The sequence below is a fragment of the Mus musculus genome, chromosome 14, assembly GCF_000001635.26.
Source record: "Mus musculus strain C57BL/6J chromosome 14, GRCm38.p6 C57BL/6J".
In the NCBI taxonomy this organism is placed as follows: domain Eukaryota; kingdom Metazoa; phylum Chordata; class Mammalia; order Rodentia; family Muridae; genus Mus; species Mus musculus.
The window spans coordinates 66,152,967-66,178,021 of record NC_000080.6 but is presented as its reverse complement, the minus strand read 5'-3'; the positions used below and the strand labels follow the sequence as shown (position 1 = coordinate 66,178,021).

The window sequence follows — 25,055 nt, the reverse complement described above, 5'->3', positions numbered from 1 at the left end:
CTCTTACCCTCACCCTGCATGAACTCCAGGCCTCTGGGATGGAACCCCGGGGGGGGGGGGGGGCAATGCATGGTGTGGGGGAGGGGAAAGAGGAAGGTGATCAGGGAGAGAAAAGAGATGGGAAGAGGTGAGCTGTATGGTGGAGTTTAGAATGGAAGAAGGGCTAGAGAGATGGTGGCGTTTGTTTACGTTAATGAGATTTTTTTTAGGAGCTGGGCAGTGTGGTAAACGGTGCCCTTTCTCCTTTTATTCCAGCAAGGATGGAACATTACTGTGGACCTGGTCATCGGCCCTAAAGGCATCCGTCAGCTGACAAGTCAAGATACAAAGGTAGAGAGAGCCCAAGAGTGAGCCTCAGTCCAGCTCCGGCTCAGGTCTCTTTCCTCCTCCCTGCCTCTTCTTCTATCCTCCCATCATCTCTTCTCTGCCCCATTGCCCAGGGCAGAGACTTTATAGGGTCTGACCTGGGTGTAGATTTGTTGAGAGGATCCGGGGATAGCAGCGAGGGTCAGGTGGTTCCTTATTTGCCGTGATGCTGGTGCACAAAGTGGAGTGGGGAGCGAGAGGATGCCGTAGATATTCTTGTGGTGCATAAAACAAGCTAGTGACTTCCTGGGAACCTGGGTCCAGCTCTGGCTCTACCCCCCAACCTGACATACAATCTTGGCAAGAGCACCTTTCTCCCCTTTTTCTTCTGCAACCTGAGCATCTTTGGTTTCTGAGACAGACTTGCCAGCGATATTCTCTCCATCCTCAAGAGAGATTCCGCACCCCTCATCTTCACCCTCATCTTGACCAGTTTCCTTGGTCAGATCCTGAGGATAATTGGTCTTCAGTCTTCCCTGCTTCCTTCACAGCCCACCTGCCTGGCCGAGTTTAAGCAGATCAAATCCATCAGGTGCCTCCCATTGGAAGAGACCCAGGCAGTCCTGCAGCTGGGCATCGAGGGTGCCCCCCAGGTGAGCATTTCTGGGGTACCTGGGAGCTCTGTGGATGAGATTTATTCAAGCCAAGCTGTCCAAGTCTGGGAGGGACTAGGGGTTCTCTGTTAACAGATCTTGTTAAGCAACATGTATCCAGGACTGGCAAGAGAGAGGAGGCTAACACCAAACTCAATAATCAGAGTTCAGTCCCCACTGTCACCCTGACACCCAGCCCATGTACTGGAAGGAAAGAAATGACCTGGAGAGAATTTTCCTCTGGTCTCCACATTTATACAGTGGCGACTTTGTGGCCTCTCTCCTGCAGCCAACAATAAATAAATGTCTTAGTCAGGGTTTCTATTCCTGCACAAACATCATGACCAAGAAGCAAGTTGGGGAGGAAAGGGTTTATTTGGCTTACACTTCCATACTGCTGTTCATCACCAAAGGAAGTCAGGACTGGAACTCAGGCAGGTCAGGAAGCAGGAGCTGATGCAGAGGCCATGGAGGGATGTTCCTTACTAGCTTGCCTCCTCTGGCTTGCTCAGCCTGCTCTCTTATAGAATCCAAGACTGCCAGCCCAGAGATGGTCCCACCCACAAGGGGCCCTTCCCCCTTGATCACTAATTGAGAAAATGCCTTACAGTTGTATCTCATGGAGGCATTTCCTCAACTGAAGCTCCTTTCTCTGTGGTAACTCCAGCTGTGTCAAGTTGACACAAAACTAGCCAGTACAATAAGTATAAACCAAAATAAAACTCCACCCATTATCCAAACAAGGTATCCATATCCACACTATGCTAATGGTAAGATTTAAGGAAATTTGGAGGAAAATTATTTCTTTAATATCAAGAAAGAAGTAGAAAACGTTTTAGGATAGGTAGAGGTGACTGAAAATAAGGTACATGTATAGCAGAAGTCTAACACTTAGTGAATAAGCAATAGTTTAGAAATCAAGATCTAAGGGACACGGGGCTCTTTTGTAATTAGAAGTAGGGGAGAGACCTCAGACCACCAAACATTTGTTTCTCTTCTCTTAGCAGCATGCACTTAGCCCCCAATTCTGTCCACCTCCCAATTCTCAGTTTTGGCCTGTACACAATGAGCGCCCACCAAATACAAAGCATCTTGCTATTTGCTCAAAGATCAGAGAGCCAGACCTGGCCTTGCAACAAAGATCACTAGGTAGCCAGCAGGAGGGACGGACAGTGCGCCCTCTGGTGGCTGTCTCTAACGACACATGAGTGGGTGGAGTCCCACAGAGGTGGGCCGGGTCCTGCAGCCCTTTCTTCCTCCCTGGGGAAGGTACTCTAGCCCAGCTCTGCTTTCTCACCATTGGCTGGCCCCTTCTTTACAGTCCTTGTCTATCAAAACGTCGTCCCTGGCAGAGGCTGAGAACATGGCTGACCTCATAGATGGCTACTGCAGGCTGCAAGGAGAACATAAGGGCTCTCTCATCATGCATGCCAAGAAAGGTGGGTTTCTCGTGGGATGTAGACTAGCCCAGAGGTGGAAGGCAGAGGGAAGATCAGGCATTGGCCCTTACGTGGAAGCAAAGATTTTAAGAGTGCGAGGAGGTGCTAAGTCTATTCTAGATGGTCAGCTACTGGAAGTAACTTCTCAAGGGGCTGTGTTTGCAGCCTCTGGCATAGCAGAGCCTTTGATAGCTTATAACTGTTCTGTTCTCTGTGATCCTGATTAGGGACCAGTCAGGAAATGGGTAAGACTGGAGCACGTGATGTTGGCAGGAGGATGTTTTCAAAAAGGGTTCTAGTTCCAGCTTCCACCATGGTGCTGACAGGGGGCCTTAGATGCAGTGTTCCACCTGCCATCCATTCACCCATATGTCCCTGTCCCCAACCCTACCTTCCTCTACTTTCCCTTAGATGGTGAGAAGAGGAACAGCCTGCCTCAGATCCCCACACTGTGAGTACAAGAGAGATACCTCTATGGCACAGGGCTGGAAGACTATGCAGGGAACACCACCACCTCCCTTGTTTCTGAGAGAATGCTTGAGTCTCTTCATTTCATTAGGGTGTGTGTTTCCTCCCAGTTCACACCCATGGGACATTCCCTGTCCCACCTGGTGCTATCTTGAGAAGAAGGCTTCTGTCTTTCCTTCAGCTCTTGCCCCTTGGAGTCCTGGGCTACTACACTCCCAGCTCACTGATAGCCAGGTTGGCTGTTTTTAAAGATCCCGCCCATCATGGATGTGTGGATGGAGGCAGAGTGGGGCTGCTTGAGGGGGGATGTTTCAGGGCTCTGGGGTCAGCTAGCTCCTGCCCTCTTACCTTGTCCTACAGAAACCTGGAGGCTCGGCGGTCGCACCTCTCAGAAAGCTGCAGCATAGGTAAGCATGCTCACTGAACCCTCAGCCTCTGCTCCTCCTTCATGCTTGGCGCATGCTCACTGAACCCTCAGCCTCTGCTCCTCCTTCATGCTTGGCGCATGCTCACTGAACCCTCAGCCTCTGCTCCTCCTTCATGCTTGCCCGAGGCCTGTGTTTCCTCTGCCGATGTTACTGAGCCTTCTAAGTCACAGTGGTAACTACTTTCTCTATCGCTTCTCAATGATGGCTCAAAAAAAATACCATTTGTTGTAATAACAAGTGTGAATAATTTGTACCACGGTACTGTTTTGATCTTGGTCAGCTGTATCGGCACACACAATACAATAGACTGAATGACTCAAAACCAGCCATTTCTTTCTCCGAGTTCTGGAGGCTGGCAAGCCCCATCTCTGCAGATTCTGGCTGGAGAAGGCTTTAGGTTGGTCTCCTTGCTGTGGGGCCACATGGTAGATACAGCAAGCTCTAGTGTCTTCTTTTAAGAGCTGATTTTAATAAGAGTCCTCTCTCCTCATGATGTCATCTGACTCTTATCGCGTCCTGGAGGACACCAGACGTCACACTGTAGGGTAGGACTGGGACGTGTGGATTTGGGAGAGATGAAGACATCAAGTTAATGGTAGAGTAAAATAAGTGATGTGTCATTTGAAACTAACAACACTGAGAGAATAAGCTCGGGTTAAGCTAAGTGTCCCTGACTGTGTGGCTTCCTTGAATCCTGGTGTAGGAGCCTGGAGTCTCCTGCATGAGCCCACCCCCCACCTCGATGCCCTGGCTTCCTAGGCAGGAGCCATGCTTTAATTCCTGGCTGTGCCCAGTGAAGACACATAGCCCATGGGCTGGGCCCCTTTCTGTCATTACAGAGTCAGACATCTATGCGGAGATTCCCGATGAGACCCTGCGAAGACCAGGAGGTGGGTACTTGAAGAGGTTGGTCATCCCTCCACCACGGTGACCAGAGTCAGGGCCCTGGGAAGTGACACCATGAGTATTCATGGGACACCACAGGAGAACCTTCTGTTCTTCCTTCATCCTCATTTTCATGTGCTCAGAGAAAAACGGAGGAACCCTTGGTTTGGGACCTGAGATTCTGTTACAGATTGGCCTTGTGTGGGTCTGTGTAGCTTCAGTGAGGACCTTAAGAATGTGGAGCTAGGACCAAGGGATCAGGGACCAGGGAATGGGGAACAGAACAATAGATCTTTCTAAAGCTGAGACGATGGAACCATCTAGATGCCAAGTCCAGCTATGTCCTTGGATCTTTGCTGTTGAACCCTCAGGTCCCCCTGGGGAGGCCAGCTGCACTCTGGACCCTGTGACCCCCACCCCGTCTTCTCTTTCTATGCAGGTCCACAGTACGGTGTTGCCCGTGAAGAAGTAGTTCTTAACCGCATTCTGGGTGAAGGCTTCTTTGGGGAGGTCTATGAAGGTGTCTACACGAACCACGTGAGTCTCAGACTCTTATCTGACGTCCCTCTCTTCTGCCTGAGAAGTGAGAGAGGAGTGGGTTTGGAGGTAGCAGCTGGCTGACACACAGTGGGTCCTCATTCACATGGCATGGGACTATTTCTGGAGCACCCAAGAAGTGAAGGGGACGAGAGTCAATCCTGAGATTGGGGAGCAGTGTACTGGGGGGTGGGGGAAAAACACCGCGGTCTCAAGCTTGTGGGAGAATGTAGAGGAGGGAGGATGGTAAGATGAGGTTAGACCAGGGCTGAAGCAGGAATCAATGTTCAGGTCGCTGAAGCTGAGGTGAGCCTTGCCTATGTGGTTAGGCTGCCAGCAGGCTGGAGAAGGCAGACCCCATGGAGAGCAGAATGGTTGAAAGCCAACAGTAACGACAGAGAAGGAGGCCCTGTGTGTGTTCTGCCACATACCTGCTTGCCTTTGGGCAGATCACGTGACGCTGTGTCCTCATCTGGACACAGGGATTGAGCATTCTGGTCTCTGAAGCTCTTTCTAGGTCTAACACCAAATGATCTGGAAGGAAGGAAATAAGAAAGAAAGCATGAAAAGAGGGAGAAAAAATAGGGAGTGGGGGGGCGGAGTGGGGGGGGGGGAAGGTGCCAGTCAGGAGCCACATTGTTTGCCTAGGCTGGTAATCAAGTCTGAGATGGTTGTGCTGAGACTGAAGGGAAGACACCTTCTTCTGAAAAGCATTGTGGTCCCTGAACACACACTTCTATTGCAGAAAGGGGAAAAAATTAATGTGGCCGTCAAGACCTGTAAGAAAGACTGTACCCAGGACAACAAGGAGAAGTTCATGAGTGAGGCAGGTAGGCATCCCCTGGGGAGAGGCCCCTGAGATGCTCCAGCCCCCGGAATGGGAGCTGGGAGGCTGGGAAGGAAGTCCGAGCAGCAACGGGACCCCACCCCCCACTCTTGATTGCAAAAGGTCTCTTGTCCCATGTTCCACAGCTGGGGCAGGAAACTGTGTTTCTCTTTATGTGTCTAGGAGGGGAGGCTGTGTTGGTGGTGGAACACTTGCCTGGCATGCATAAGGTCCTGTTTGCTCCTCAGCACTGGGGAGAGAAAAGCCAAGTGTTTTCTGTATGACCTTTAACCTGCTTCATCTCCCTCGCCCTCCTTCAGTGATCATGAAGAATCTTGACCACCCTCACATCGTGAAGCTGATTGGCATCATTGAAGAGGAACCCACCTGGATTATCATGGAACTGTATCCTTATGGGGAGGTAAGCTCAGGGGCCTTGATAAGGGACTTCATGTGACAACCGGGCTGCGGTGGAGCAAGGCATGGGAGGCATTTACAGCAAAGGGTTTTTCCTATTAAGTGTCTTTCCTTTAACTATTAGGTGGAGGAATTGCCGAAACATATTACCATCTTTGAATTTGCCCCTCAAGGGAATTGAAGGGTCAGTGGCTATCAGTAGCCTGGTGCCTTGGTGCCATGCTGGGACAGAAAGTCATTCTGGTGTCCTATCTCTTCCTGCAGCTGGGACACTACCTGGAACGAAATAAAAACTCCCTGAAGGTACCCACTCTGGTCCTGTACACCCTACAGATATGCAAAGCCATGGCCTATCTGGAGAGCATCAACTGTGTGCACAGGTAGGAGGGGTGTGAGACTTTAACCTGGTTCCCGAGAGGGAGACAGTGCATAGAATTTAAGAGTGATATGGTCCTAAGCCAGGCCCCCAGCCCGGTCTGTGCCTGGCAACTGAGAGTGCTGGGTACTCCAGACTCAGATAGTCTCCATGAAACATTTCCTCACCGGGAAACTTGAAAGGTCCAAGGATACTGAGAGGAAGTCCAAAGTCTGAGGTCTCACTGTAGCTCTGTGCCTTCTGCTGCATCCTGGCAAGTGCTGGGGGCGGGGGCTGCCCTCTGGCTCAGAGCTCCAGCTCCTCCACTTTGCTCTCTGCATGACACACAGTCTAGGAAGAAGGAAGTGGGCTAGAGAAGTGTCTGGAGCTTCCTAGGGTCTTTTGGTCTCCACCCTAGTTCTCTGGTGTTCCTGAACCACCTTCTACTTTAACTATAGCTACACGGGTGGCTCTTCCCTGCTCTCCACTGGCTTTGTTCTCATTCCCTTGAGCTCATGAGCCCCGAGGAGACTACACTGGGATGCTCACCCCACCACAGACATGGCCTGTGTGGCTTTGAGCCTGATTCTGTGCAGAGCCATGGAGGAATTACAAACAACTACTCCCCGCATCCCCCACTTCATCCATCAACTTCCTTGGAAATACCTTCTCAATCCAGCCTGTGTCCTAGAACAAAGTCACGACCAACAGAAACAAGAATCCTTTCCCTTTGGAATCACATTCTAGTGTGAGGGTCAAATGGGGGTTTCACACGGCCTGGGGCTAGGGAGATGTGCTCACAGGTTTCCTTTATGTATCTGAAGCTGTGTGTTTTAAGAATCATCCTTTTAGTAGCAGAAACTGCAGGAAGTGGCATGGCCTGTGAGAAGCAGGAGGGCCCTTTGGGGTTGGTGTGCCACTATGAATGCAGCCGGTCCAGGTCAGCAGATACTCCTCAAGGAGAGCTAGATACCTATGTGTTTTAGAACTTATACTACCCTGGTGGCACTCTCTTCCTGTCAGAAACCTCTTGGTATGTTCCTTCAGGCCGATGCCTGGCTCTCTCAGCGTGTACCAGGGTCCTGAGGCAGTGCCTCATATTAGCCCTCGATTCCTCTTTCAGGGATATTGCTGTCCGGAACATCCTGGTGGCCTCTCCTGAGTGTGTGAAGCTGGGGGACTTTGGGCTCTCCCGGTACATTGAGGACGAAGACTATTACAAAGGTGAGGGCTTCCCAGTGGCCAGTATGGTTTATAGAACTCAAAATTCCAGAGCAAGGAAGTTGGGTTCAGGCAGCCTCGGCCAGTGGTCTCTGAAGAGTAGGAATACAATTCTAGATCTTACATCCCTAAATAATCCCTTAAACCTCTTTGTCAAAGCCTCTGTGACCCGTCTACCCATCAAATGGATGTCCCCCGAGTCCATCAACTTCCGCCGCTTCACAACCGCCAGTGATGTCTGGATGTTTGGTGAGTGGCGATTAGAATCGGGTGGGCCTGGGAAAGTGCTGATTCTCATGTCTGTGGCCTGAGCAGGAGGGCAGAAGAGAGAACAAGGGTCTTACGTGTGCCCCTCAGGTCCCAGTGTCACTGAGAAGTCCCAAAGGTTCAGAGAGTCAGAGCAGCCATGACATGGGCAAGGGCCCGGTTGGGATAAACTGGGCTCACTCCCTCGTAAAGACTCTTGTCAAAAGCTTGGACTACATCAGCCATCCCCAGGGACTGTGTGGGAAAGGCTTCATGGAGACCTTAAAGAAAGCTGGCCAGCTTCTTTTGATGAGGAGGCTCAAGAAGAGAGAGAAGCCAGCTGATGTGATGGACATTTCCGCCTGCAGCTATGTCTGGGAAACAACATCACTGCTCCCCCTGAGCATTCTCCACTTGAGGAAATGAAGGCTCAGAGGAGCCAGGACCTTGGCCAAGGACACAGGCAACAAGTGTCAGTACTAGTATTAGAACTCCTTAACCCTTGAAGAAGAGGTTTTGTGTCCTACCTGCCCATGAGGAAGTTCTGATCATACAGATAATAGCCTCCTCTGGATCCCCAGCATCTTAGTAGCTCTACAGGGAGGGTTCTAAGGAGCAGATTGTAGTTCATGTACTATAGGTATAGGCTGTAGTTGTCTTGGCCTGGACCATTGTGATGGGCAGGACCTCAAGGGAGATTGTGCCTCCTCCAGTTGGGACCCACCAGTGGCCACAGTTATCGCTAGGGAGAGCAAGCTGGTCCCTCCCCTGAGTCTTCCCTCTCTGCTCTCAGCTGTATGCATGTGGGAGATCCTCAGCTTTGGGAAGCAGCCTTTCTTCTGGCTCGAAAATAAGGATGTCATCGGAGTGCTGGAGAAAGGGGACAGGCTGCCCAAGCCCGAACTCTGTCCGCCTGTCCTTTACACACTCATGACTCGCTGCTGGGACTACGACCCCAGTGACCGGCCCCGCTTCACGGAGCTTGTGTGCAGCCTCAGGTGAGCATAAGGTGGGGAACTCTAAGTAGAGGATGACGCTGCAGATGCTGTGGGGGTCTCCAGCCCTGTGCAGTGGGTATCTTTGTTCCCCTTTGTCAGGAGAGTTCGGGTTAAAGTTGGTGACTTGATGCCTAATAGTGACAGGTAAAATGGCACTTATACCAGAACTTCCTTCTGATCAGCAAGAGGAAGGTGCCCTCTCTTCCAGTAGAAGCACACTGGGTGGCAGTGTTGGAAGACAGAAAGTTGAGACCAGGTTCACTGTTCCATGCAAGCTCAGAGGTGAGGGCAGGCAGCCTGGGGAAGCCTTGTTTGATCTGATGCCTCATGGAACAACTACTTATGCCTGGGACCTTCTCTACTTTCCTGCTCCACTTGACAGTCCTTCTCAGTTATGGAAGAATGGGGGAGACTGTGCCCCACAGGTTACCTGTCTGTTCAGTCTGTTTAGGGACCAGTAGTCTACGGCTTAGATCCTTCACAATGCCCAGCTGCTGGTTCTCCAGTGCCAGGAGGCCGCTGGCAGGACTGTTGTCTGTCTTAAGGATTCAGCGTCCCCATCTGCCTGCCTACCACTCATGAGTCATCAACTTCTTTTGGTTTCCTTTAGGGTAGGAATCCGCAAACTTCTGTTAAGGGCCCAGGTAGTAAATACTTGGAGCTTTGTGGTCTATGTAAGTCTCTCTTGCAAACACTTGGCTCTACCATTGCAGCCAGAGGTGCTGATAAAGGAAAAGGCTGGCTATGTTTGATAAAGTTCCATCTGCGTATGCCAAAACCTAGCATTATTTTGATGTCATAAATATTTTAAAAAAATCAATCGTGAAAAAACATGATGACCATTCTTAATGTGAAACTATTAAAAAAAAAAAAGGTTGGGAGGGTGGGCTTAGCCTGTGGCTGCCATTTGCTGACCTCTGTCTTAGGGAAATTTAGATAATGTATTAATGTAGAGAGCTTAGATAACGTAGCAAACTCCCTGTGTGTGTGTGTGTGTGTGTGTGTGTGTGTGTGTGTGTGTGTGTGTGTGTGTATGAATACACTGTGGAACAAGCCCAGGGCTTAGGGAACGTTAGGCAAGTGTATTACCACTGAGGTACACTCCTGACTCTATTATTCGAGGGCAAGAAAATAGGCTCTAGGGAAGACATGGCATCACATGCTTATAATCTCAGCATGTGAAAGGTACAGACAACAGGATCATGAGTTCAAGACCATCCTCAACACAAATTTTTTTAAAAGGTTAATGGGGGGCCCAAGGGAGAAGCTAAGAAAGCCCAGGTAAAGATGACCCTGCATTTGTTTTTTGGCTTAGAGTCTCGAACACATTCAGAAAAACTGTAGTTTTACAATGCCTATCTGCTCCTGACTTCCCTCCGTGACTCTTCTGACCAATTCCGCACCATCTGTTGGTACTTCATCTGGAAGCCAGAAAGTTCTAGGATAAAATGTAATTGAAAGATACAACCAGAGAGGATAAAAGCTCTGGGGTGAAAATGGAAGGGTCTTGAGAACCCCAGGGAGCCTTGGTAGTTGACTATCTCTGGGCTGACACCCACTCCTATCCCCTAAAGAGACTCTGACGCCTCCTTCAGGCACAGCCTGGCAGTCCTTCTACCATGCTTAAGAAAGGATCCAACTAACCCTCCCCATCCTTGTGTCGTCAAACTTTGAGAACTTAAACAAAATACTAGCGAACTTTCAGAATCCTTTTGATTGACAAAACATAGTAGGCTATGGACACAGTGTGTGTGTGTGTGTGTGTGTGTGTGTGTGTGTGTGTGTGTGTGTATACACAAATATATATGTACATGAATATGTATATGTGTGTGTGTGTATATATATATAAATATATATATATATATATATATATATATATATATATATATATATATATTTGAAGGGACAGTACCATTTGATAGTGCATAATGTTTAGTATTCCTTTGAACAAACGGACTTAAAGACTCTGCAGTAATTACAAGGGCCTCTGGACTGAGAAGTACTGCACAGAGAGAGAAAGTCAAGACCTCATTATGAGAGTAGACAGTAGCCCCAGAGAAAGCTATGGAGTGAGAAGGGGAGTATCTAATGTCATGGTGAATCTGGGCCCCAGACATGAACTTGGATGGGACACTGGAGACATAAACAGGGCTTTGTTGCCAATAGCTGGTACAGAAAGCCTGGGGGTGATGGGGGCAGAGCTGCCAGCCAGCTCCTGCCACCCATGGGACTGGCTTTCTAAGGGCTTCTACCAATTGAATCCATTCATGTGGCCCTCTCAAACCTTGATGTCCTTACTTTCAAGATCTATATCCTAATCTGTCTCAGAGGCACCTCCCAAGTCACTCTGTAGGGAAAATGGAGGCAGAAATGGGATCGGTGGGGGCCCTCATTCAGGCTGCCCCTGACTTCAGTATGTTCCCCTTTGACCTGGTTTCTCTCTCTACCTGACCTGACTCCTCAACAGTGACATTTATCAGATGGAGAAGGACATTGCCATAGAGCAAGAAAGGAATGCTCGCTACCGACCCCCCAAAATATTGGAGCCTACTACCTTTCAGGAACCCCCACCCAAGGTAAGCTCGGTCCCCTGGCCACAGCAAAGCCAGGTTTCTTTGTGGCCCACTGCCTTCTCAGACCACAAAGAGTTGCTTTCTTACAATCCTCTCTCTGTCCTGAACCCAACCCCTAACCACCCATGGGGGTGTCCCATCAGGAGAAATCTGTGGCCAGCACATAGCCTGTGGGGGGCAGGGGGAGTTGGAGCAAGAACTGTCCTTCAGTGTTACCCATGAAAACCAATGTGCTTCTTGGGATGGCACATCAGGTATCCATTATAATAAGAAAGGAGAATGACCCAAGCCTCTGAGATTCAGGCTCTATGTCCATGACTGCAATGACAGCCTTGGTCTCAGGATCCAGGACCCTGTGGCTCCACCAGAAGGTGGTTACATTTCTAAGAACCAGGGCTGTATTAACTAGAGCTGACAAAACAAAATACCACAGGCAGAATGACTTAAACAACAATTTCAGAAAATGGGAAGTCCACAGTCCAGAAAACATCAAATTTGGTCTCTGGTGATGGTCTGTGGTCACTACTTTTCTCATCATTATAATAAAACACCAGATGAAAGTAACTTAAAGAGGGAAGAGTTTATTTGGACTGTACATTTGAGAGTATAGTCCATCAGAGCAGGAAGGCATGAGGTCACATAGCATCTGCAGTCAGGAAGCAGAGAGGTAGATGCCTCTTCTAAGTAAGGTAGCTTTGCCTTATTATATGGTCCAGGATCCCAGCCCTAGGAATGATGACCCCACATCTGGAGTGAATCTTCTCTCAGTTAATTTAATATAGAAAACCCCTCAAAGACATGCTCAGAGTCTTGTCTCTTTGGTGATTCTAGAACTGTCAATCATCAATCAATATTAACTGTCACAGGGCCCCTTCCTAGTTTTTAGATGGCCTCTCCTTGCTATATCCTTGTGTGTTAGGGAAAATGAGAAAGACCCTCTCAGTCTCCTGTGCTATTCTCATCAGGGCATTGATCTCATCATGGGATGACATCACCCAACTCCATTCCCCTCTCAGAGACCACACCTCATAATACCATCACTTTGGTTGTAGCATGCCAATATATAAACAGGTGTTGGAACTAGGCACAAAAGATGAATCCATAGCAATGTCTAGTCTGGTCCAAGGTCTTTGCTTCTAGTCTCTCTTGCATGTTCTCCTCCCATCCCCTCCCATCACTAGCCATGTAACTAGTGCTCAATGAGTGGCTGCAGAATGAATCCAATGATAATTCTGTTCTTATCTCTCCACTCCAAACAAACAGAACTGCCTCTGACTTTGGTGTATCCCCTTTGCAGAAGTGGAGAGTCAGACTGAGATAGCCCTGTGTTCTCTTTCTAGCCCAGCCGGCCCAAGTACAGACCTCCTCCACAGACCAACCTGCTGGCTCCTAAGCTGCAGTTCCAGGTAAATGTGTAGCCAGATGATGGGGAAAGTTGACTCCATCCCTCCTCAAGGTCTTTTCTGAAATGTCATGCCTACACCTTTGAGGTGCAGCAGCAAACATCTGCTTAGGGGATGCCCGGATTGGCTCTTTCTTGGTAGACAAGAAAGAATTTCAAGTTATATCAAAAGAACAGAAATTCAGTTCTTCCAGAAGTTCTGCCTGCAGCCCAGTCCACCCGTCTGCAGTGTCTGCTGCTTCCTGCGCCTGCCTGCAGCTGTCTTTCTGTGCCCCTGGCTTCTCTGACCTCCCACACTGAGCAGAGCCTTCTGAGAAGGAATTCCAGGGCTCTAGGGATGGATGAGGGTCCTATGGACTTGAGCACCACCCAAGGCTCTGTGCAGAGGCTCTGGTTAGGACCTAGGTGGTCAGTGAAGAGGGAGCAGGGGCCCATCTGAGCTGTCTGCATCCATCATTGCCAGCCTTGAACCTCTCCAAGGCTGTAGCCTGTGACTCACAATTCCCTGTGCCACTCTCTTGCATCTGAGTGGGAGCTAGCCCAGCCTCCTGCCTTTCCTTCCCCTCCATCCCCTTGAACGGAGTTGTGGCTTGAAAATAGAATATTTCAAAAGACAAGAACCAATGTTAGCTTTGCTGGTCCTCCAGACAGGAAGAGAGAGCCTCCCAACCACACTTTCCTTGTCAGGGAGATGGCCCTGTGTCAAAAATCAAGCCCAGCCAAGAATGGACGACAAATTCTCTCCACATAAAGAAAATGTCATGCAGGAGGTGATAAAGAGATATGTAGGCTGCCACAATAGTTTAGTGGGTAAAGGCACTTATTGCCTGAGTTCAATCCCTGGACCCCACATGGTGGAAGGAGAAGACCAATGTCCAGAATTTGTTCTCTGACCTCCACAATCACTATATGTCATGCACCCATTCACACACACACACACACACACACACACACACACACACACACGTACACTAACAAAGGTTTTAAAAAACCATGTAAAATAGCATTGTTAGACTGGAGAGATTAAAACACCTGCTGTAAAAGTATGCCAGCTGAAGTTTGGAGAGCCCTGGGACCCACATAAATGCCAGGTGAGCATGGTGGCTGTCTGGAACCACAGCCTTAGAAGGTGGAGACAAGGAACCCCCAGAGAGAACTGGTGAATGTTGACACAAGCTCTCGGTTTGACATTGAGACCATGCTTTGGTGAATAAGGTAGGATAGTGATAAAGGATGACTCCTGACATCAATCCAGGCCCCATGTGTACTCACACACACATGCACACAACACACACACACACACACACTAATGTACAGCAAACACACACAAAAATGGAATAAGTTTTAATCAAGATGATTACACCCCAGACACACATATACATATATATACATACACACATGCACACATATACTTACACACACAGACACACAGACACACACACACATATGAGAGAGAGAGATCTATTTTTCTGTTGTGGATTCAACCGACCAATAATGGTAAACATGAAAAAAAGAAAAGAACAAAGCCCATATCCGCCATGAAATAGGTACAGATTGTTCTTGTCATTATCCCCTAAACAATATATTACGCCACTTATATCACCTTTGCATAATATTCAATGTAAAAGATCTAGAGATGCTTTATATCACATGATAGCTATAGATATACAAATATAACACCATTTTATGTAAGGAATTCCATATCTATGGTGCATTCTGGAACCACACACCCCTGGGCCACTGAGGGATAACTCTGTGTATATGTCTGCATTCATTATCTGCAAGCTTATCGTAACCCATGTCACAACTATGACACATAACCCTTTTCCCAAGGGTCCTGAGGTCCCCTAGTCTCCAGGAGATGAGCTGCCTGTGAGCATCTACCCATGTGAAGAGCATTGTGTAGGAGGTGTGTCTGGCAGAGGAGAGGCCACGCTGTTCTGCCACACCTCTTCGGCAGGGAAATGATACAACCCATGTTTTATGTGCCACAGTAGAGCAAGTCTGCACCCCCATGGTGTGCTCTCGCCCTTTTTGTGTGCTCCTGTTTGTAGCAGCTAATTGTCATCCTCTCGCCTTGTCCCTGTGCCTTGTGCTTCTTTGCTTCTCATGAATAGGTCCCTGAGGGTCTGTGTGCCAGCTCTCCTACGCTTACCAGCCCTATGGAGTATCCATCTCCAGTTAACTCGCTACACACCCCACCTCTCCACCGGCACAATGTCTTCAAGCGCCACAGCATGCGGGTAAGAGGACTCTGCATGCTGGGTGTCAGCCTCACCACGGAGGCTGCTGGAGGGAGGTGGCCTGGGAAGTGCTCCGTGGTTCCGTGTGCCAGTCAGACTCCTGAGAACCTCTGTGGCCCTCTTCCCTTTGCAAACATATCAGCTGGACCGACCCGGTTTTTTTGTCCAGACTGGTGCTGTGGCCAAGGATGGCAGATTCTCTTCCTTTCCTGGGTCTCAGGAGTCAGGTACAATAGGCAGTGTAGAGGCTTGTGGACAGAGGGCCTGGGGTTGCTATGGAATAAGGGATGCTGGAGGTGCCTCCCTGTGCTGCCTTTCTGACTGGTGGCTTTGGTTGCTAAATCTATCCCTGGAGGAAAGACTTCCTCATGGTGGCTTTCCCTGCTGCTTTTGTGATTTGGGATTCTGGGTATGAAGAATAGAGACTGGTAAGAAAACAGGCTCATGAACCAGCTCACTGCAGCCTCTTTGTCTCCAGTGAAGCCCTGGAGGCTTCCTGGGCCAGAATGTCAGGTCTTCTGCGCTGAGCACTTGGCTTGTGAGCAGGTGTCCACCCCCAACATCAAGTTGCTGTAAGCACTTGATATATTTTACTAAGTTATGAAACAGACTGAAATACTCACCGTTTCCTCTCTTGCTCTATATGTATATACGTTTCAGCCTCAAGATCCATAACTCTAAAGCTTTTTGTGGGGAAAAAAAAATACATGTTCGTTAGAACACATTTGAGAAATGTAGGCAATTATTTGAATATGCTTCTGTGCTATTATTCTTAATTTAGCAAAAATTTGAAATGAGCATAATTTAGAATTCCAGGCAGCTGAGGTCTGTTATGAAGTCAAATTTCTTCAAACTCACTCTGTTTTTCTCTCTTACATTAATTTCACCAATTTCGGTCTTCATGTATGATTAACCATAATTAACCCACAGTTTTAAACATGTGCTCTAATTTAGGCAATGCTCACCACCACCCCTGCCCTGGACTCTTTATTCATAGTTATTAAGTTTTGGAGAGCTTTTTTAAAAAATTGCATTCGTTCTTTCAGAAAGAGGCTGCTTAGTGCCTGTGGGGGGCAGCACTGCCATTGTCTGGGCTGTGTTTCACTGCCAGGACTTTTTTCAGTTCCATAAAGACAGGCTGTGCAGGTCTTTTGTGGCAGGCGTTTAGAAGTGACTGTCATAAAGGAACTCTGAAAGAACATGAAGAGTTCTTCTTTAAATACATAAAAAAGAAAAAGTATAAACTCCATTTTATGGTGTACGTGAGACAGTCGCTTGCCAGTGCCATGCTCACGAGATAACAGCTTTCCCACGAAGCATCTGAAAGCATTTAACAAAAATTCGGAGATGGCAAAATCATTTCCTGTATAGTGTGGCTCCTCTGGGAGTCCGGTGGAACGTCGCACAAGGATGATGATAGTCATCCCCCCACCCCATATCCCAATTCCATAACGAGGTGCAGCAGGGTGCTGTCCTAGGTGCTGAAGGAGGAACCAGGAGGCTTTGCCTTCAGGGCACAGGTGCACACTCACCTGTATCACCTAGGGAAACGTTGGAAAGGGACAAAACTGGAATGTGGGAGATGTACAAAGAAGAGGCTGCTATAGGAGCCAAGACTAAGTGGCAGAAAGCTATAGGGTAAGGGGTGGGGCCACTGCTTTGCTATGAGGCAAGGGGGCGGGACTATGGTTTTGCTAGAACAAGGAAGGTTTTATGCGGAGGTGTAAATGAGGCAGGAAGGATGAGCGGCAGCAGTTACTGAAAACAACTCAGGAGCACCATTCTGTAACGCAAATCCCCGATTCCTTCCAAGAAGTGTGGGTGTCGGTTGCCTAGGGAGAATACCAGAATGTAAAGAAGTTCAAGGTTTAAACGTTATTATTGAAATTACTGGAGCTGGGACAATGGCTCCAAGGATGAGGCACTTGCTGTGCAAGCATGAAGACCAGAGTTTGGATCCTCCCACTCACCTAAACGCTGGGTCAGCATGCTGGTTCACCTGTAATTCCAGTTCCTAGGAACCGAGAATTCTGGGAGCGAGGTGGCCAGGTTGATTAATCCGTACCAGTGAGTTGTCAGTTCAGCTGAGGGAGATACCATGCTCCAAGGGCGTGAAAAACAGTTGAGGAAGATGCCTGTCTCAGCCTCCAGCTGCCACACACACATGCTCCCACAACACACACCAACACACATACATGCACGTGTGCACATACATACACAGATTAAGAATAAAGCAGAAAGCCTCTACCTTTATCCTTTAGTTTTATTATGTAATTAGAAGTCATCAGAACAAGCTTTCTAGCATTTGTTTGCTAATAAATATTTGCCAAGGTCAAGCCTGGGGTATACATCACGTATAACCTGTGGCAATCTCTTATGACAAAACTATATAGAAGATTTTGGAGTCCAGTAACTTGTCCTATCAGTATTTAATATTCCTCGGTCTCTATATTTTCTTTTATATTTCTGACCCTGAATTGAAAACTTTTGACACTTAGTTCTACCATTTATTAAAAGCCCAAGGTGACCATAGACCTGCATTGAGTTTAACTGGGGATATTTTTAACTTTAAAATGCTTACCTTCATTTTTTGGGACATTTGTGTCTTAGTCTGTTATTTTGCTTCTATAACAAAATACCTGTGGCTAAGTGCTTCACACAGAAAAGAGGTTTAGTGAGTTTAGTTTTTAGTGCTAAGAACATGGACAGGCACCCACTGGGCTCCACTGAAGACCTCCTGGCCCATCATACCATTGTAGATAGCATTGTGTTAGGGGCATAAATAACTCTTTATATTAGTCATTTAGCCCTATGAAAACAGAAACACGTGGTTTTTAAAACTGCTGTTCTTCCAGCATCCAGCTTTATGCCTACCACACAGTAGCTGCTTAACCAATAGTTGCTGAATGGATTGGATGAAGAATATTATAAGAAATAAACACCGAGACTTGAATCTATATTAATGATGGGCAGTGTACTCCAATTCAACTATTTTAAAGCTATAGTGTAATGATCAAGCCTGTTTTATGGAGCTTAGTGGGAAACTTTTCAGAGGCCTGGCAGAGACATGACTTGTTAAAAGTAGATATGACTTTTTTTTTAACATTTTCTTTGAGCACCCTATAAACTGGCACATAAAAGGGAAGGGACCATGTTGACTTGTTGTGTGCTTCTGTAATGGGATACCTGAGGCTGGGTGCTTTTTACTGGACAGAAGGTCATTACTTCCAGTTTGGGGGACTGAGAAGGCCACGATCAAGGGCCACCTCTAGCAAGGGCCTTCCTGCTGTTTCCTAACTTGGCAGAAGACACCATGTGGTTAAGGGAGAACACAGAATGACAACAGAGAGGCAAACTCTCCCTTCTTTCAGGAGTCCACATGTTTGTTAACTTGTTCATGAAGTCAGTGCCTCCATGACCTCCAAGTCACCCCACCTCTCAACACTGTTGCCCTGGAAGTCAAATTCCCGACACACAAATCTTAGGGGGCCACACTCAAGCCAAACAGGACTTCACAAGAGGACTCTGTCACTGACAAATGTTTCCCAATCAAGAAGATACACACAACTTTCTTCCTCCAGTCAACCCAAGGCAAGGTGATCCATCACAGTAGATGAAAGGCAAGGGTTTAGGGGGGACTGAGAAAATAATTTTGTAAATGCACCCTGGAAAGACTGAGGTAAATAGGAAAACACCAACACCCACTTAAGAAACAAAACTAAGAATAAAGTCCAAAGCCTCACTGGTATGTAAAGACCAGGGTTAGGGCTATCTAGGAGGAAGGAACCTTCTTCTTATGTCTGTAGAGTTAAGCTTCTGAGAGTTTAATTATTTGTCTCCTTTCTTAGCTCCTTCATTTCTTTTAACCTCCTTCTGTATCATTGAAGCTGTTCTCCTAACCAAGCATGCATGATCGATGGGCACAAATAATCCTGTACACCTGGAGCTCAGAGGTAGCCTCACTGTAGATGTTTCCAGATCTGTCACCATAGTGCGTAGGTGAAAACGAGTTCCAAAGGTTAGGAGCCAGCTTTGCATTTCTGAGCCTGATAAGTGTCAGCCGCCATCACAAATGCCAGCAGAGAAAAATGGGTAGATAGTTGAAAATATATCATTGGCAGACTGTGTGACAGTTTGAACCCAGTGCTCTGGGGTTTGGCATCTGGTTACAGCCAACCATGTGGTTGAGGCTGAGACCAGAGCTGTCTGCATTTGTGCCTCTGGCTTTAGAAATAGCCTAGAGAAGAGCAGCAGGTGATGCCAAGGTTTGGCTCCTTGGGGCTTTTCAGCTAATCCTCCCCAGTCCAGGCCTGAGGATGGGGCTCACTGCGGCTGTTGTCCTCACAGGAGGAGGACTTCATCCGGCCCAGTAGCCGAGAAGAGGCCCAGCAGCTCTGGGAGGCAGAGAAGATCAAGATGAAGCAGGTCCTAGAAAGACAGCAGAAGCAGATGGTGGAAGATTCCCAGTGGCTGAGGCGAGAGGAAAGATGCTTGGTGAGTGGCTCCCCTCTGTCCCTACTCACTAGAGTGGATGCTTACCATGTATATCATAGCCCATACTTCCTATTCTGGTCTCTGAGTCCTTTGCTTTGGTCTCCTCTACAGGACCCTATGGTTTATATGAATGACAAGTCCCCACTGGTAAGTCACAAAGAAAGGCCACTCAGAGCCACAGCCTGAAAGAGCCCTATTTACTCATGTGTTGGACCCCTGGCTGTGCCTGTCTCTGCCCTTTAGGCTCACCCCATGCATCTCCTCACCTGAAAGAAGATGGGAGTCATATTGTTAGTGCTGGCTTGGGCCTCTAGAAAGGTCACTTGGAGTCAGGAGCTCTCAGGTCTCCTTGTTCATGACTGCAGTGTGTCTAAACCAGAAGGGGATGGGCAAGAAGAGGAATAGGATGTTCTCTGGAGGCAGAGTAGTGACTCCTTTCTCCCTTCCTTTCCTTACAGACTCCAGAGAAGGAGGCCGGCTACAGTGAGTGCTTCCTTGGGACAGTTTCTGCCCGGGGTGTGTTGGGGGGTGTGATGCGATTGTAGCTCACAGTCCTGCAAGAAGCAGACGGTTGTCTTTGACTTTAAGAAGGAAAAAGTACCATCTGCCTTGTTTTATCCTGAATGTGTGTTTGGATTTTGGAAGGAGCCTCCCCTTTAGCTCTGCCCAGTGCTCCCCCCCCCCCCGACAACTCTCCATCTGCCGAGGTCCTTTCTACTCTTCAGGAGATGGCAACTTCACTTCTTAGACCTTCTTTCCTCTTTATCTTTCATCTTCATTTCTTAAGCGAACCTGGAACGCTCTCTCCGTTTCTGGTTTCTGAGCTCATGATCTCATTCTCCAGATAAGAACTAGGGCTGGGGGTGTAAGCATCTGCCTTGGATGAGCAAGCTCCTGTGTGGTGGTGAGATCAGAGGCAAGCTTGCTGGCTTGCATCTTGGTTCACTCTTACAGCAGCTCCACCCAGGCTCTCATGTACTATTGCTCATCAGAGTCGAGTCGATAGTATGAAAAATCATCTTCGGTTTTAAAGTTTACTCTCCCCGAAGCTGCCACTGTACCATGGTGGCTCTTGAAGACTGCCACCTGCAGACTGTGGCTTTCTTTCCCATGGATGCACAAAGCCAGTATTGCTGCTCCTCAGGAACTTGCCCATCTTAGAGGGCATGGAGTCCCCATACTTGCTGTGTTCATGCAGTCCTGCCTTGGCTCTTCTTTGAAAGCCTTGGACAGATCTTGTCTCTGGCTACTGGGAAAGCAGGAAGACCAAGATCCTATTTCCTTGGTCATCTTCCCAGAATTTGGGGGTTACACTCTTGGGGTCTCCTGATGGTCGAGATGGGACACTGGCTTGATTACAAGAAGGTAGAAAGAGAGACCAGGTACTGAGACCTTCACCCACTCCCTGTCCTTCCTATTACAGCGGAGTTCACAGGGCCCCCACAGAAACCACCTCGGCTCGGTGCACAGGTATGTATTGGGGTTATGACTGTCAAAAACTGTAGGCCTGACGTGTTCAGAGGCCCTCAGAGATAATCCAGTCCAATGCCATTATTGTAGAGATGAGCCCCAGAAAACACATGCATCCAGTTTCAGGTCAGGCTTCATCGCTAATTCACAACAAAATAGGAGACGGGCCAGTTTTTTTTTTCTCTTCTGGGTCTCTTCCCTGACTAGAAGAAAGGTCTCATTGGTTTAGCCTAGGATTGAAAGGTGTGGGTTTCTTCTCTTCCGGAGCCTTCCCCCAGGTACCAACATTCTACTGTCCATCAGTTTTCTTGGTTCTAGAATGTGTATTCTCAGTATCAGCTTCACACATAAAAATCACTGGAGAGATGTTAAGACAATGTGGACTCCAAGACTAGATGCTGTCTACCCTGGGCTGGCTTGATAACACACTAACATTTTATTTGGGCTCCGAAGTTGGGGAATGTGACCCCAAAGGCAGAAGGCATGGCTCTACCCCTGGGGCAGAGTGCTGCTGTTGCAAAGCAGAGGCCCGTTTCCTGGTTGATATCTGTGCATTCCCAGGAATGAATAATAGTGGTAGAGAGGTCCTCCTGGCTCCCATGAGCCACTAACCATCCACCCCTCTCTTTCCAGTCCATTCAGCCCACAGCCAACCTGGACAGGACCGATGACCTCGTGTACCACAATGTCATGACCCTGGTGGAGGCTGTGCTGGAACTCAAGAACAAGCTTGGCCAGTTGCCCCCTGAGGACTATGTGGTGGTGGTGAAGGTGACTGACAGGGCTGGACTGGGTCAGGGAGATAGGGGCTTCCTAGACTGACCCTAGAAGGAAAACCACTATGTCCCTCTCATTGACCAGCCCTGTAGACCCCAGAGGAGCAAGGGGACCCTAGGAAGTTCAATCCCAGGCAGTCTCAGAGGGCAGATGCTATCATAGAGAGCAGTCCCAGGAGTGGCAGCTTTTCACCAAGCAGGTGGAATAGCTGCCTTGCTCTTGCTCTCTTAGAACGTGGGGCTGAACCTGCGGAAGCTCATCGGCAGTGTGGACGATCTCTTGCCCTCCTTGCCGGCATCTTCGAGGACAGAGGTGAGTGTCCTCATTCTCGGCCATGCCTGCTGTACCTCCCCCTGTCCCTGGCTGTAATTTCCACCAGTGCCATCTGGGCAGCCTTAATTCTCCCAACAAATGTCTCTGCAGAGCATCAGAGCTGTTGGCATCACAGGGCTGAGCCTGAGTAAAAAAAATCACAGTCTAGATCTCAAATAGTCTCAATGGGTTTATGCAAGTAAATGCATACCTCCCCCCACCCAGTAACCCTCTGCATTCAGATTATCTTATTGAGATAAGAATCTATTATTGAAATCAAGGTGGAGTCCTGGTGCTTTGGTGGAATGATGCACGGTGATGTCTCCAAAAGCTGTGACCTACATGTAAGGTACTCTGCAGAGTACCTTACATGTCAAAAGAAACTTTATTGGGCTGATAAAGTTAAGGGTCCAAGAAGGAGAGGTGATAATGGAGTATCCAGGGGCAAGGGGTCAAAGTCAGAGACACGGGAATGTGAGGGCAGCATTTAAGTCAGAGGGATGCCTCTGCTGGAAGGGACCACAAGGAAAGAGATAACCTCAAAGCTGGGTAAAACAAAGAACAGACTCTCCCCTGGACTCATTAACAGGGGTACTGCTCCACTGATGCCCTTAGCTCACTGTGGGACTTATTCCAGAATTCTGGCCTCTAGGACTGTTCAAGAATGAACATGCAAAGTTTGCACTGCTGTGTTCCCATGGCCAAGGCAGACAGATCTGTTTCTTGTCTGGAATATGCAGTGCTTTGAAGCCTTGCCTTCCAGTGGTCATCTATGCTATGATATGATCTCTGCTGCCCGTGGTTGCCCAAGGCAAGACAGAACAAGGGCAGAGCTGGCTACCTTCTGGGTAACAGCAGTGGCCTCCCAAGGAGTGCCAGCTGGGCAGGTGCCACCAGAGGGCTGAGACTGCTCCCGAGAACCTGGACAGCTCACTGGGTGAATTTCACAGTGCAGAGCTGATGGGAAGGTTTGGCACAGCCAATTGATTTACTCATTCATTGCATTATACAGTAGCTTTCGTGCTGTGTATTCATGATGCTAAGCACTAGCAATGCGATGCTTAAATAGATATGGGATCTGATCTCTGTACTCGACCACAGACAGCTAAAGAATCAGTGTGTTACTTTTCTTATGGTTGGAGTAAAACACTTCAGGAAAATGTCCAAAGAAAGGTTTGCTTTGGCTTCATTGTTTGAAGGTGTGGTCCCTTACAGCAGGGAAAGTATGGTGGGAGGGGCGGGAGGTGACTGTTCACATTTCGTCTACAGTTAGGAAGTGGGAAAATGATAAATACTTTCTCCTATTTGCTCATTCCAAGACCTCAGCCCATGGAGTGCTGTCACCACATTTTGGGAGGGTCTTCCCACCTTAATTAACCCCATCTAGAAACTCCCTTACACACACGCCCAGAGGTTTGTTTCCATGGTCACTCTAAATGCCATCAGTATGACAATCAAGATCACCCATCGAAGTAGGTGAATGTGGTTGACCTCTGGTCAGCATGCAGGGATTGCTGCTGTGCAGGAGGCCACTGGAGTGCCTACTGCATTGATCTTTGTGGACCAGCTCCAGTCTGTGCAGAAGGGTGGATTCAGCCCAGGTTTGAGATTAGTTTGTCCCCAGGGAACTTCTGATGTCTTAGCCAATGCTTTCTCCCCTGAGCATTTCTCATTCAGCTTCTCATGTGTGCTTGCCCACCAGATTGAAGGGACCCAGAAACTGCTCAACAAAGACCTGGCAGAGCTCATCAACAAGATGAAGTTGGCTCAGCAGAACGCCGTGACGTCCCTGAGTGAGGACTGCAAGCGGCAGATGCTCACAGCGTCCCATACCCTGGCTGTGGATGCCAAGAACCTGCTGGATGCTGTGGACCAAGCCAAGGTTGTGGCTAATCTGGCCCACCCGCCTGCAGAGTGATCAAGAGAGGGGCCACCTGCCTGCATCTTCTGCCCCCACCTGTCTTGGCATACCTTTCCTGCCTTGCCTTTGGTTATTGGTCTTCCAGGGAAAGCTGAGAAGAGTCCATCCCCCTTGCCACTTTGCACGACACCCCCTCTTCCCCCAACCCACCCCAGACTGTGCTACTCAGGCTGCATCTGGACAGAAAGGACTCTGGGCACAGACACGGGGTGGGGTGACATAGTTCATAGGGGTACTACTGCCAGCCACTCCCTCTTACCCCAGCCTGGGTTGCTGGAGCATCATTGGGGTCATGAGTGTACCCCTAACGGCCAAGATGGCTTTCTGCATGGACATTTGAGAGCCAGTATTCCTCCTTCCTCTTCAGCCCTCAGGGACCCCTGATACAGAGGGGACAGAGAGGGGTTTTATTTGTAGAGAAGCTGGTGAGATGAGGGCTGGACCTGGCTCTCTTGTACAGTGTACATTGGAATTTATTTAATGTGAGTTTGACCTGGATGGACAGCCAAGGGCCATAGTCCAGGAGCAAACCAATCCAGTCACAGGACTCTGTGTTTTTATGGAACTGAGTGCCACAGGGAAGAAGCAGAGAGTCGGAGGTCAGAATGGGACTTTGTGCCCTTCCTGCGTTTCTCTTCTCCCTCTTTCCTTCTCCCCTCTTTTCTTACGTCTCCTTTTTCTCCTCCCCCTTTTCACATCTGCTCCCCTCCTCTCTCATGTCTGTGGAGAACATTTACCTTCCTTCTTTTTGATCGGTGGTTGAATTAAAATTATTACCATTTGCTTTGTGGTTAGCTTGACTGTGTCGGTTATTTGACCTGATCTCTGTGGGAGGAAGCAGACCTGAAAACACAGCCCTGGGAGAATCAGCTACGTTCCTGTCCAGTACAGAGCAGGAGCTGACTGACGCCAATGAGAAGTATGTAGTGGCCTCATGCCTTTTGTCTCATGTGGGCAGTAGTGACACCTCATCTCGAGGCAGCTCTCCAGGAAGACACTTTGGGACATACCTCTCTTGACTGTCCTTGAGCCACCTAGGCTCTGGAGGGGACGAGTTAATGCCAGTGACAGCTGAGGTAGCTGG

The 25,055-nt window shown here is 48.5% G+C and overlaps 1 protein-coding gene across 9 annotated transcripts in view; it reads left to right on the top strand.

The window, feature by feature from the left end:
* Nucleotides 1–24,765, top strand: part of Ptk2b (PTK2 protein tyrosine kinase 2 beta) — a 127,844-nt gene extending 103,079 nt beyond the window's left edge. For 4 of the 9 annotated variants that reach the window (XM_017315926.2, XM_017315929.2, XM_017315927.2 and 1 more), the window contains exons 9-31: nucleotides 256–330; nucleotides 858–959; nucleotides 2,281–2,398; nucleotides 2,810–2,849; nucleotides 3,227–3,273; nucleotides 4,134–4,184; nucleotides 4,619–4,716; nucleotides 5,462–5,546; nucleotides 5,863–5,963; nucleotides 6,224–6,339; nucleotides 7,438–7,538; nucleotides 7,695–7,784; nucleotides 8,575–8,779; nucleotides 11,247–11,355; nucleotides 12,693–12,758; nucleotides 14,872–14,997; nucleotides 19,345–19,491; nucleotides 19,603–19,638; nucleotides 19,950–20,007; nucleotides 20,915–20,961; nucleotides 21,595–21,732; nucleotides 21,970–22,050; nucleotides 23,753–24,765. In XM_017315926.2, coding sequence (XP_017171415.1) covers nucleotides 256–330; nucleotides 858–959; nucleotides 2,281–2,398; nucleotides 2,810–2,849; nucleotides 3,227–3,273; nucleotides 4,134–4,184; nucleotides 4,619–4,716; nucleotides 5,462–5,546; nucleotides 5,863–5,963; nucleotides 6,224–6,339; nucleotides 7,438–7,538; nucleotides 7,695–7,784; nucleotides 8,575–8,779; nucleotides 11,247–11,355; nucleotides 12,693–12,758; nucleotides 14,872–14,997; nucleotides 19,345–19,491; nucleotides 19,603–19,638; nucleotides 19,950–20,007; nucleotides 20,915–20,961; nucleotides 21,595–21,732; nucleotides 21,970–22,050; nucleotides 23,753–23,968 — 2,253 coding nt within the window. In that variant the 3' untranslated portion in view covers nucleotides 23,969–24,765. The remainder of the gene's footprint in view (nucleotides 1–255; nucleotides 331–857; nucleotides 960–2,280; nucleotides 2,399–2,809; nucleotides 2,850–3,226; nucleotides 3,274–4,133; nucleotides 4,185–4,618; nucleotides 4,717–5,461; nucleotides 5,547–5,862; nucleotides 5,964–6,223; nucleotides 6,340–7,437; nucleotides 7,539–7,694; nucleotides 7,785–8,574; nucleotides 8,780–11,246; nucleotides 11,356–12,692; nucleotides 12,759–14,871; nucleotides 14,998–19,344; nucleotides 19,492–19,602; nucleotides 19,639–19,949; nucleotides 20,008–20,914; nucleotides 20,962–21,594; nucleotides 21,733–21,969; nucleotides 22,051–23,752) is intronic. The other 5 variants (NM_001162366.2, NM_001360233.1, NM_001162365.1 and 2 more) reach the window with 4 other exon arrangements.
* The last annotated feature ends 290 nt before the right edge of the window (nucleotides 24,766–25,055 follow it).